Genomic DNA, 12,442 nt, shown 5'->3' with positions numbered 1-12,442 from the left:
CAGATGTCTCTCATTACATCTTTAATAAGTCTTGAAACTTTTCTTTCTCACTTTCAAACAAGGCTATTTTATACTTCTGTTCCATGAATTCTCTGTCATGATTTGATATTCTACTGCAAAAAAATAAAATCCACTGAAAAGCTTTTCTTGCTATTAGGAGTATTCATATGTTCATAAAAACTCTTATCAGTGGCTCATGCCTGTAATCCTGGCAACTCAGGAGGCTGAGATCTGAGGATCTCGGTTCAAAGCCAGCCTAGGCAGGAAAGAAATGGCACTGTGGCTCAAGTGGTAGAGCACTTGCCTTGAGGTAAAGAGCTGAGGGACAGCATCCAGGCCCAGCATTCAAGCCCCATGACTGAGAAAAAGGCAAAAAACTTTCCTTTAAACAGAGATCCCTGTTACATAAATACAAAGTAGTAAAAGAAAACCATTTTTCCAGAGAATAAGAACATACAACTAAATTTGACAACACACTTGAGGCAGTCTATGCTGTGGCAATTACAAACTAAATGAATCAGCAGTCACTATTTCTCTCTAGAAACAAATAAACATATACACTAACTTGCAATTAGAAAATTTGAAGACTGGTAGCATATGGAAAAGAAGTGTAAATTTTTTTTTTTTTTGGTTGGTTGTGGGGTCTGAACTCTGGGCCTGGGCACTGTCCCTCAGCTCTTCAGCGCAAGGCTAGTGCTCTACCACGTGAGCCACAATGCTACTTCCAGCTTTTTCTGCTTATGTGGTGCTGAGGAATCGAACCCAGGGCTTCATGCATGCAAGGCAAGCGCTCTACCCCTGAGCCACTTCCCAGCCCTAAATATTCTTTAAGATATATAATGAAGGGGCTAGGAAGGTGGCTCAGTAGTAGAGCGCTTGCCTTACATGCATGAGGCCCTGGGTTCAATTCCTCAGCACCACATAAGCAAAAAGAAAAAAAAAAGCAGAAAGTGGCACTCTGGCTCAAGTGGTAGAGCGCTAGCCTTGAGCTAAAGAGCTGAGGGACAGCATCCAGGCCCAGAGTTCAGGCTCCACGACCGGACCCAAGAAGATATATAATGAAGCATCATCATGTAACTAAATGCTCAAAAGAAAGTTATACTTCACTTAAAAAAAGAGATTAATATAAAATACTTTTCATAGTATTTGATTTTTATTCCTGTTTATTCCCAATGACTTATATATATATATATATATATATATATATATATATATATATATATATACACACACACACAAATTTAGCTGGGCATCAGTGGCTCATGTGTATAATCTTACCTACTCAGGAGGCTAAGATCTGAGGATCTTGGTTTGAAAACAGCACTGACAGAAAAAGCATGAGACTCTTATCCTCAATAAACTACTCAAAAAAAAGAAAGCCTGAAATGGTGCTGTGGCTCAAATGGTAGAGTGCTAGCCTTGAGCAAAAGCAGCTCAGGGACAGTGCCCAAGGCCTGAGATCAAGCCTCAGAACACACAGACATACACATACACAGACATGCACATGCACATGTGCACAGCAAATTTCTCACCTGGCTAAAAGTCCCTGAAGCATGAGGTTTGCCATTTCTGCTGGAGACACATCAATAAAGCGAAGAAAAGAAAAACAGCTTTCTTCATTAATACCTGTAGCATCAAAGAACAGTATTGAACCCAATTAAACCAAATTGCAAACCAAGAGGAAACTGAGCTAAAGATACTAAATTGCTCAATTTTTCCTTAAGCATAGATAGTCTGAAGATTCAACTACCCACTGTGTCACATCTTTGTACTACAATCAAAGAAAGCAGCAGCAACACATCTGAGGGAAAGTAGGAAGAGGACACAGAATCAGAGGGAACCAGGAAACATACAACAGAGGGGCCCATCAGCTGCACTGGACATTGATGAAAACGAACTAAGCAACTCAAAGGCAGCGATGGGAGGGAGGGAATGAGAGGGAAAGCAGGAACGGCTTACACTAAGCAAAAGGAAAGAAATGTACATTATCACCTGATGTGGAAGAAATAGCTGTATTGTCAAAGCTCATAGAATTCACGAGCTATTTTATAGATCACAATATTGACAATTTGCCTCATGAAGGTTAGAATGTGTTTGTGACTTTAAGTATCACTATCTCACAATACTGTGAAATTTATGTAATCACTTAATCACAATAAAAAATTTTTTTTAAAAAGAAAGAGGTCTATGAGATAGGTCAGGCTCATCAGATGTTTAGGGTTTCTGGTCCTTGGTTAACTTCTTTCTTCTTTTATCACACAGAAAAAGAATAGGACATGACAGAGGAGAAAGTTTCTGAACGTTAGTCTTAATATTCTAGACAATGCTCCAAGTTGAGCAGCTTCTTTTTTGTCTAAGAAGAAATGTTTTTTCTTTTTCTTTTGCCAGTCCTGGGGCTTGAAATCAGGGCCTGGGCACTGTCTCTGAGCTTCTCTGTGCTCAAGGCTAGCCCTCTACCACTTGAGCCACAGCGCCACTTCTAGCCTTTTCTGTTTATGTGGTGCTGGGGATTTGAATCCAAGGCTTCATGCATGCTAGGCAAGCACTCTACCACTGAGCCACATTTCCAGTCCCAAGAAAGGTATTTTCTTTTCTTTGTCAGAGGTGGGGATTGAACTCTGGGCCTGGGCACTGTGCCTTAGCTCTTCAACTGAAGGCTAGCTAGCCCTCTACCACTTGAGCCACAGTGCTACTTTTGGCCTTTTCTGTTTATATGATGCTGAGGAATCGAACCTAGGGCTTCATGCGTGCTAGGCAAGCATTCTACCACTGAGCCACCTTCCCAGACCAAGAAAGCTATTTTCTTAACACAGTTCAACATTAATACTGTCATGTTTCAAGAGTAGGAAATACTTAAAAGGCAAAGACAAAGATGGAAGGTCGGTATGACCACTTTCTGTTTATAACCAAAAATCAGAACCTATAGATAAACAATTTAGTAAATTAGATGTTATAAATAAAAGCCTAGTATGTAGGAAAAATAGTTATTAAGTAAAACCAACAGCACATGGGCAAAACCTTGATAAACCTTTGTTCCCTAGTATCAAAACATTTACCTTTTCTGTGGAAGAGAGACTGTTGGATATAATCTGGTGCAAATGGAGAAAGAAGAATCCTTAACCACCTGTAAAGAAAGTAAAATAAATCTGAACCCAAATATAACTATTGGGAATTTAATTAAACTTAATATTCCAACCTAAGAAGAACCTTTTAAGCTTGAAACTATTTCTATTTGTTAGAAGTTTTCTTTAGCAGGGCATCATAGTGGCCAACACCTACAATCCCAAACACTTGGGGAGGCTAAAGCGGGTGGATCATAAATTCTCAGCCAACTCTATTGTTAAGTATGAGACCAGATGGACCTACACAGTGTGAAGACTCTGAAAACAAAACAAAACAAAAACAAAAAACAAATATCCTGCCATATTGCCAGGTAAATGTCAGAAAAAACAATATACTTAGTAGATTAAGAAGAGAGCCAGGTGCCAGGGGCTCATGCCTGTTATTCTTAGCTAGATCTCAGGAGGCTGAGATCTAAGGATCGCAGTTCAAAGCCAGCCTGGGCAAGGAAAGTCTGTGAGACTCTTATCTCCAATTAACCACCAGAAAACTGAAGTGGTACTGTAGCTCAAGTGAGCACTTGCCTCGAGCTGAAGAGCTAAGGGACAGTGTACTGTAGCTCAAGTAAGCGCTTGCCTTGAGCTGAAGAGCTAAGGGACAGCGCCCAGGCCCAGAAATCAAGCTTTACAACTAACAAAAAGGAGGAGGAGGAGAAGGGGGAAGTGGGGGAAGAGGGGGAGGAGGAGGAGGAGGAGGAGGAGGAGGAAAGAAGAAAGAAGAAAAAGAAGAGAGCCAGGTGCCAGTGGCTCACACCTGTAATTGTAGCTACTCTGGAGGCTGAGATCTGAGAATTCAGCCTTGCCATAAGACTTTTCTTAAAAAAAAAGTTTTTTTATTGAGATTAAGTGATTATATAAATTTCACAAATTTCAGGGCATTGTGATAGATACTTAAAGTCAAACATTTTAACCTTCACAAGGCAAATTATCATTATTATGATAATTATGAATTTTATGAGTTTTGACGATATACCTATTTCTTCCGCATTGGGTGATATGTACATTTCTTTCCTTTTGCTTAGCGTAGGCTGTTCTCTCTTTCCCTCTCATTCCCTCACTTCCATCCCTGCCCTTGAGTTGCTTAGTTTTCATTAATGTCCAGTGCAGCTGATAGGCCCCTCGCCATAAGACTCTTATCTCTAATAAACTCCAAAAAACCAGGAAGTAGAGCTGTGGCTCAAGTGGTAGAGTACAATCCTTGAACAAAAGAAGCTCAGGGATAGCACCCAGGCCAAGTGCAAGCCCCAGAACTGACAGAAAAGAATTAAAAATGTACAAATAAATTTCAGTCTTCTTAAGTCATGTGGATGATTATTTTATATTGTGGCTAACATTATTTCTTCACAAAAGCAGCTTTGTAAGTCTATATTCCTTAACTACTGGCATTCAAAAGAATCCTTTGGGAGCATATAAAACAAAAAGCCAGGACAATCCTAACTTAAGAGTTGTAAAACGGAATACACATCTTTTCTGAACTAAGTATCTAGCATTAATTAGCTTAATATTAATTACCCATGTTAATCATTACCAAATTTAGCACTGTTGCCTCTACAAGAAGGAAAATTTTATTAACATGATTCAGTTCTGCAGTGTTAACTCCATGCCAGCCTTACAAACAATGCACTGAGTTCAAACCCTAATGACACAAATTTTCTCTCTCTCCAAGGATAAAATAAGGCACAACAAGCCAACTTCAGTACACTGAGAATATGCAGTACCATTAGGGATTTACTCATAGTACAAGTACACATTTGTATCTACATGCACACTATGTTTCATAAGGCAAATGAAGTGACTTGGCCTTTGCAACCTTCATAGGACTCAAATTCCTACCATAATGCCACTTGACAAATAGTTGCCTATACTCTGCTTCAATACCTCATAGCTGCTGGGCACCAGTGGCTCAGGCCTGTAATCCTAGCTACTCAGGAGGCTGAGATCTGAAAATCACACTTAAAAGCCAGACCAGGCAGGAAAGTGTGCAAGACTCTTATCTCCAATTAAGCACCAGAAAATGGGAAGTGGCACTATGGCTCAAGTGGTAGAGTGCTCACCTTGAGCTGAAAGGAGCTGAGGGACAGACCCAGGCCCAGAGTCCAAGCCCCAAGACTGACAAAAAACAAACAAACAAACAAAAAAAACCCTCATTGGTGAAAACACACATTCTTCCTTAAATTTATTTCTTGGAGCTGGGTGTGGTAGTACACAACTGTAATCCTAGTACATAAGAAGCTGAGACAGGAACACTATGAGTCTGAGGCTAGACTCAAATACAGTGAATTCCAGACCAGCTTGAACCACACAGAAAGATCCTATGTCAAAAAACAAAATTTATCCTGTGCTAGAGATGTAGGTAGACTGCTCTTTTAGCAAACACAAAGTTCTGTGCTTCATCCTCAGGAACAGAAAAAAAAAAAAATCTACTAAGCCGTAAGAGCCCAAATTACAAAAACAAAAAACAAAACAAGGTATTAATATTTTCTCACCTGTCTCTTGAATGGTTGAAGACCCTGATCTGCCCATGACGATAGATAAACTTTGAAATCTCATATGGCTTTAGGGAAATATGAAATGGAGACCAAGTTTCTTGTCGTTCAAATAACTCTGGGTGATTACACACCTAACAGGAAGGGAAAGAGTAACATATCACCTTTATAGCTTTGCCTTCATGAAAACTTTTTCCATTTTCATTGCTAGAAGCCTTTGTTCTATACCATCAAGACTCTAGGTCTTTTCAAAATATGCCAATAAAGACAACATGAAGTCTCTTACCTTCCTAAACTGCATGACGAGATTCATGAGGCTGCTGGTGGTGTTCTGTGCTTGCTGGGTAGAGCCCATAGAAGACTGCAATAAATCTTCAATGGAAATTTTGTTCTTTAGTGCCTGGTATAATAGCTTTTGTCGGCTGGTCAGTTGGCAGTACATTAGAATTTCAATCTAAAATTCAACAAGATTTATATTTAGGAAATCATTTGTACGATAATGTGGTATAAGCTTAGAGTAAAACATATTCAAACCAGATTATAAAGTGAGTTTACTATCTCTACAAACTAGTGATGTGGATAATTACCCAGAAACAGTGTGTCCTGACCTTCTCTTGCCATTCACCCCACATATTCTTCCCAGGCTATCTTTTCTATTTCCAGTATCACTATCTATTATCATTCACAATAATTTTCAGGAAACACCGTAGAAAGAGAATGAGAGGAGTGAGTATATGAAGCTATGGGAATTAGATGGGCTAATATGAGATTTTCAATGTCAGTAGGATTTTATTTTTAGTAAACCTGAAGGGTAGGGAGATTAATGAGTTGATCACTGTTAATGCTGTGCAGTATGTGTAAGGGTATTCACTACACCATTCTTTCTTTTTTTTTTTTTTTGGGTCCGGTCGTGGGGCCTGAGCGCTGTCCCTTAGCTCTCTTCAGTTCAAGGCGAGCGCTCTATCACTTGAGCCACAGTGCCACTTCCGGCTTTTTTCTTTTTGCTTATGTGGTGCTGAGGAGTCGAACCTAAGGTCTCAGGCATGCAAGGCAAGCCCTCTACCACTGAGCCAACTTCCCAGCCCTCTTTCTACTTTTATAAGCTTTCAAAATCTTCATTAGGACTGGGAATGTGGCCTAGTGGTAAAGTGATTGCCTAAGCCTGCATAAAGCCCTGGGTTCAATTCCTCAGTACTACATAAACAGAAAAAGCCAGAAGTTATGCTGTGGCTCAAATGGTGGAGTGCTAGCCTTAAGCAAATGAAGCTCAGGGACAGTGCCCAGGCACTGGATTCAGTCCCAAGGACTGGCGAAAAAGAAAAAAGAAAAAGAACAATTTCATTAATATAAGAAGTTTTAAAAGAGTAAAAGAAATGTTATTTCCTTGCTTACTTGATTCATTTAAGTCTTTTTGGAACATTTCTTGTGTTTGTAGCACGGGGAATTAAACCTATCAAGTTTAAAGATCTTTTTGCGGAACTAGGTACCTGTCAACTAAATATGTATCAAAGGAATTTTTCCCCAAAACCTAAGTTGGTGTTTATTGCAGCTTAACCTTTGAGGATTTGATTGCTTACCTTATCAGACAATTCATTTTCTACATCTTTCTTAATTCTCCTCAGCATAAATGGCTTCAAGATCATGTGCAAGCGAGATAGTTGATCTGAAATAACAGGAAGCCCTAAATAATATGCTGTACAGATTTAGCACAATCAAAACAAATAACATCTGGGCTCAATGATTCTGTGAAAGTAGATCCAAATTTTTCCTTAATCTGAAACCTGAGTAATATAAATTTACTACAGCATCTTGCTATAATCAACTAATACATTAAGGTCTATTTTCATTAAAATTACTTTCAGAATATGTAAGGAACATTTTATCAATAGCAGGATTCTCACAGAGGAATAATAAAACCTATCTAGGACCACTAGAGTTACCCTTCCCAAAAAAATTATCTTTCAAAGGATGTCAGCCAATTAACAACTTAATACTAAAAACTCCTTTATGGGATGTTTTTGATAGATGTCACCTTCTGGTCTATATAACAACATTCCCAGGAAGGTCTAAAAGCAGGCAGGTGTTACTCAACAAGACCAAAAGTATTAATAATGTTAAAAGGTTTACAATTAAAAATAACTCCTATACAGAAAAATAAAAACAAGTCTTATAATATTTTTGACTTTTGTCATAAGAATCCAGACACCGGTACTCCTGACTATAATCCTAGCTACTCAGGAGGCTGAGATCTGAAGATCACACTTAAAAGCCAGAACAGGCAGGAAAGTTGGTAAGACTCTTATCTCCAATGAACCACCAGAAAACCAGAAGTGGAGCTGTGTTACAAGTGGTAGAGCACTTGCCTTGAGCTAAAGAGCTCGGGGACAGCACCTACGCCCAAAGTTTAAGCCCTATGACCAATAGAAAAAGAAAATCCACACAAAGAAAGTAATTTTCATAGAATCTTCTAGGATCTATGCGAAAGCAGACTCTGAAAGCCAAAATGCTTTATGAGGTAAGCTCGAAGTATCTTGATGAAAAAGTCAAGACAAGAATAGGTGTCAAGCCAGGCGCTGGCGGCTCACGCCGGTAATCCTAGCTTCTGAGGATCATGATTCAAAGCCAGCCCGGGCAGAAAAGTCCGTGAGACTAAACTCCAATTAACCAGAAAACTGGAAGTGGTGCTGTGGCTCAAGTGGTAGAGCGCTCGCCTTGAGCTGAAGAGCGAAGGGACAGCGCCCAAGCCGAGTTCAAGCCCCATGACCGATGGAAAAAAAAAAAAGGTGTCAAATTAATCTTTTGGCTTTTAAATTATATCCAAAGCACATAGCTGTTGTATGAGAGGAACCTTCCTTCATGTCCAATATTGTATGTATACCGTAGTGTTCACGTTGGTAAAAAGAAGAAATAGTGGCTGGGAAGGTGGCTCAGTGGTAGAGCGCTTGCCTTGCATGTATGAGGCCCTGGGTTTGATTCCTCAGCACCACATAAGCAAAAAGAAAAAAAGCCAGAAGTGGTGCTGTGGCTCAAGTGGTAGAGCACTAGCCTTGAGCTGAAGAGCTGAGGGACAGCGCCCAGGCCCAGAGTTCAGGCCCCATGACCAGACCAAAAAAAAAAAAGAAAGAAAGAAAGTTCCTCATATTACTTACTCTCATCAATTGCCGATTTGTTTTCAGCATGACTTTCAATGTCCTTGGAAAACCATTCATTAAATTCTTCATGGGAATCAAATAATGTCGGCATAATGAAATGTAGCAGAGCCCAGAGCTTGAAACAAAGAAAAAAAAACAAATAAAATATAGCAGGGTAATAAAACAACAGTAAGGATATAATAAGGTTTAGTAAGTGTTTATGTATGTGACAGGGAGAGAGAATGAAAGAGTTTAAACACATGTCTTCTAACTAACCCAAATACTAGTAAGTACCAAACTGAAAAGTGATTATTTTTCAATTAATTTCTAACTATAAGGTTTAAGAGTGAAAGTTTTATTCATAATAGAGGAATCATTTGAAAAACTGTATTTGTGTCATGTGCTAGAGCAGGAACAGCTTGCATAGGGCCTATAGTCTAGTTTGCCATGCATTTTTGTAAATAAATTTGGGGGTTTTTTTCCCCCCAGGAGCGGGGGTTACCTGTCCATGGAGCTTGAACTCAAGGTCTGGGGACTCATCCCTGACCTTTACTGCTCAAGGCTAGCACTCTACCACTGGAGCTATACTTTCTGCTTGTTTGGTAGTCAATTGGAGGTAAGGGTCTCACAGAGTTTCTTGCCTAGGCTAGCTTCAAACCTTGATCCTCAGATCTCATTCTCCTGAGCAGCTAACATGATAGGTATGAGCTACCTGAGCCTGGCATGTAAACAAAGCCATGCTCATTCATTTATACACCACTTTCACATTAAAAAGGCAAAACAGAGGAGTTGCAACTGTGACTATGTAACAAAATCTAAAATACTGTATCTAGTCCTTAAAGAATGTATTCTGATCCACATTCTAGTTATCAATTTCTTTCTTTCTTTTTTTTTTTATTTGGTCGGTTTTGGGGCTTGAACTCTGGGCCTGGATGCTGTCTCTCAGCTTTTCAGCTCAAGGCAAGTGATCTACCACTTGAGCCCCAGCACCACATCCAGTTTTCTGGTGGTTAATTGGAGATAAGAGTCTCATGGACTTTCCTGTCAGGGCTGGCTTTGAACATCGATCCTCAGGTATCAACCTCCTAAGTAGCTAGGTGGCATGAGTCACCAGCACACAGCTTAAATCAATTATCTTTACTAAAGAAAAACAATTAGTTTGCAGTATTAAACAAAATTATCAAGCCAGGAACTAGTGGCTCACGCCTGTAATCTAGCTACTCAGGAGGCTGAGATCTAAGGATCGTGGTTCAAAGCCAGCTCTGACAGGAAAGTCCATGAGACTCTTATCTCCAATTAACCACCAGAAAACCAGAAGTGGCGCTGTGGCTCAAGTAGCAGATTGCTGGCCTTGAGCTGCAGAGCTGAGACAAAGCGCCAGGCCCAGAGTTCAAGTCCTATGACAGACCAAAAAAAAAAAAAAAAGAAAGAAAATTATCTTCAAATTCTATCATAAAAATATCTGTTGATTAGATGGGTAAATTTCCTAATGTTCTCAATATTTATTACATAAGGAATAAAAAAAGAGAAATGATTCCATGTAGGGGAAACTATGGTCAAATCCAGGTAATCATGGGTAAAGAGTTATATGCTGTGCTGCAACTCGGACTTATGAAGTTGTGAGCCAGGACCTTTACTAGTGCCTACCTCTGCCATGGTGTTCTGAATAGGGGTTCCAGTTAGCAAAAGCCGATTCCGACACTGGAACTGTAAGAGGATCTTCCAACGAACACTGTTCAATAAAATGAGTTACAAATTCCAAATTACCAACAAATCTTTAATTACCCTAGGGAGACCCCATATAGCTAATCATGCTTTCCAACCAAGTACAACTCAGAATCATGTATTCCACCATGTACATAGTTGAAAGATATTTAAGAAAGCAAAAAACAGTACATTTCAGAACATACTCCTCTATATAGAAAACATGGTATTAATAGTACTGGGGTTTAGAAAAAAATAACCTTCAAACAGGTAGAGTTGGACCCTTCTGTACTTTATTTATAATAAATACTGTGTGTGTGTGTTGGTCATGAAGCTTGAACTCAGAGCCTGGGCTTTGTCTCTAAGGTTCTTTTTCTCAAGGCTAGTTCGCTACTATTTGATTCAAAGCTTCAATTCTGGCTATTCTTTGGTAGTTTAGTGGAGTAATAGTCTCACAAACTTTCCTGCTCAGCTGTCTTTGAATCGTGATCCTCAGCATATATCACTAGTGCTCGGCTTCCTTTCTAGGTTTATAAAGTCTATTGTATTTGTTAGTTAAGAAGTAAGGACGTGGGCTGGGAAGGTGGCTCAGTGGTAGAGCGCTTGCCTTGCATGCTCAAGGCCCTGGGTTCGATTCCTCAGCACCACATAAGCAAAAAGAAAAAGCCGGAAGTGGCGCTGTGACTCAAGTGGTAGAGCGCTCGCCTTGAGCTGAAGAGCTGAGGGACAGCGCCCAGGCCCAGAGTTCAGGCCCCACAACAGGACCCCAAAAAAAAAAAAAAAAAGAAGTAAGGACGTGAAAGATCTAGTGTCTTCATTGTTCCTGGCCCAGGGTACATTCGCCTTCAAAATGGTGCAATACAACTGCACACAAGTGGATCCTGCTTGCAATCCTATTTATTCTGAAGGCTGAAGATAAAAACTGCAAAGACTTTTATCTTCAATTAAATGTTGTGGCTGAAGTGGTAGAGCACTACTAGCCTTGACCTAAAAAGTTCAGGGACAGTACCTGGGCCCTGAGTTTGAGTCCATGTTAAAAAAAAGTGCAATATTAAATATTGCCTGTCAGAGATTGAAATATTGCATTAGCGAATGTCATTTCCATGTTAATACAAACCTTTTGTGTATACTACAGTTTGAACTCAGGGCAGCTCAACTTGGTAGAAAGGCGTTTTACCACTAAGCCATGCCTCCAGCCCAATATAGACCTACAAGGTCATCATGCGTTAAAAATATATTAAGCACAACGTTCAATAGCATCCATTAACACTACAATCAAGCACTACTGTATTCTGTATGGGACACAAAGGTATTAGAATATTTCAAACATGTAACTTATAATGCCCTTTTAATTGTATCCTTTTGTAAGATAGATGCAGGACAATACTATACCAAACCCTAGTGGGTGGGTCTCTCTCTCTCTCACACATGCTTGGTACCAGGGCTGCAACTCAGGACCTTATACTCTTACGTGGCATTTTGGCTCATACCTGACCTCTTACCCTTGAGCTATGTCTATAGTCTACCTTTTCTGCTAATTAACTGGAAATAGATTCTTGGGAAATTTCTGCCTGAGCTGCTTTGAACTGTAACACTCAAATCTCAGCCTCTTGAGTAGATAAGAATTATAAGCATGCACCAGTACTACCCTGAACCTCTGTGAATCTTTTTAGGTTGGCCAGGGGCTTGAACTCACAGCCTAGGCACTGTCCCTGAGCTTTTTTTGCTCAATGCTAGTGCTCTACAACTTTGAGCTGCAACGTCACTTCGTCACTTCGGATCTTCTGATGGTTAATTAGAGATAAGAATCTCATGGACGCCGGGCGCTGGTGGCTCACGCCTGTAATCCTAGCTACTCAGGAGGCTGAGATCTGAGGATCACAGTTCAAAGCCAGCCCGGGCAAGAGAGAACGTGAGACTCCTATCTCCAATAAACCACCAGAAAACCGGAAGTGGTGCTGTAGCTCAAGTGGTAGAGCGCTCGCCTTGAGCTGAAGAGCTG

The 12,442-nt window shown here is 40.0% G+C and overlaps 1 protein-coding gene across 1 annotated transcript in view; it reads right to left on the bottom strand.

The window, feature by feature from the left end:
* Ino80 (INO80 complex subunit) overlaps positions 1–12,442 on the bottom strand; it is an 87,297-nt gene that overhangs the window by 49,563 nt on the left and 25,292 nt on the right. Inside the window, exons 14-20 of the mRNA XM_013009999.1 lie at positions 10,384–10,468; positions 8,755–8,872; positions 7,183–7,268; positions 5,892–6,059; positions 5,606–5,739; positions 3,057–3,124; positions 1,533–1,626 (exon numbers count right to left, since the gene is read on the bottom strand). Of these exons, the coding sequence (XP_012865453.1) occupies positions 1,533–1,626; positions 3,057–3,124; positions 5,606–5,739; positions 5,892–6,059; positions 7,183–7,268; positions 8,755–8,872; positions 10,384–10,468 (753 nt within the window). The remainder of the gene's footprint in view (positions 1–1,532; positions 1,627–3,056; positions 3,125–5,605; positions 5,740–5,891; positions 6,060–7,182; positions 7,269–8,754; positions 8,873–10,383; positions 10,469–12,442) is intronic.

This window comes from Dipodomys ordii, unplaced genomic scaffold, assembly GCF_000151885.1.
Source record: "Dipodomys ordii isolate 6190 unplaced genomic scaffold, Dord_2.0 Scaffold11, whole genome shotgun sequence".
NCBI lineage: Eukaryota > Metazoa > Chordata > Mammalia > Rodentia > Heteromyidae > Dipodomys > Dipodomys ordii.
This window is presented reverse-complemented; position numbering and strand designations above follow the sequence as displayed.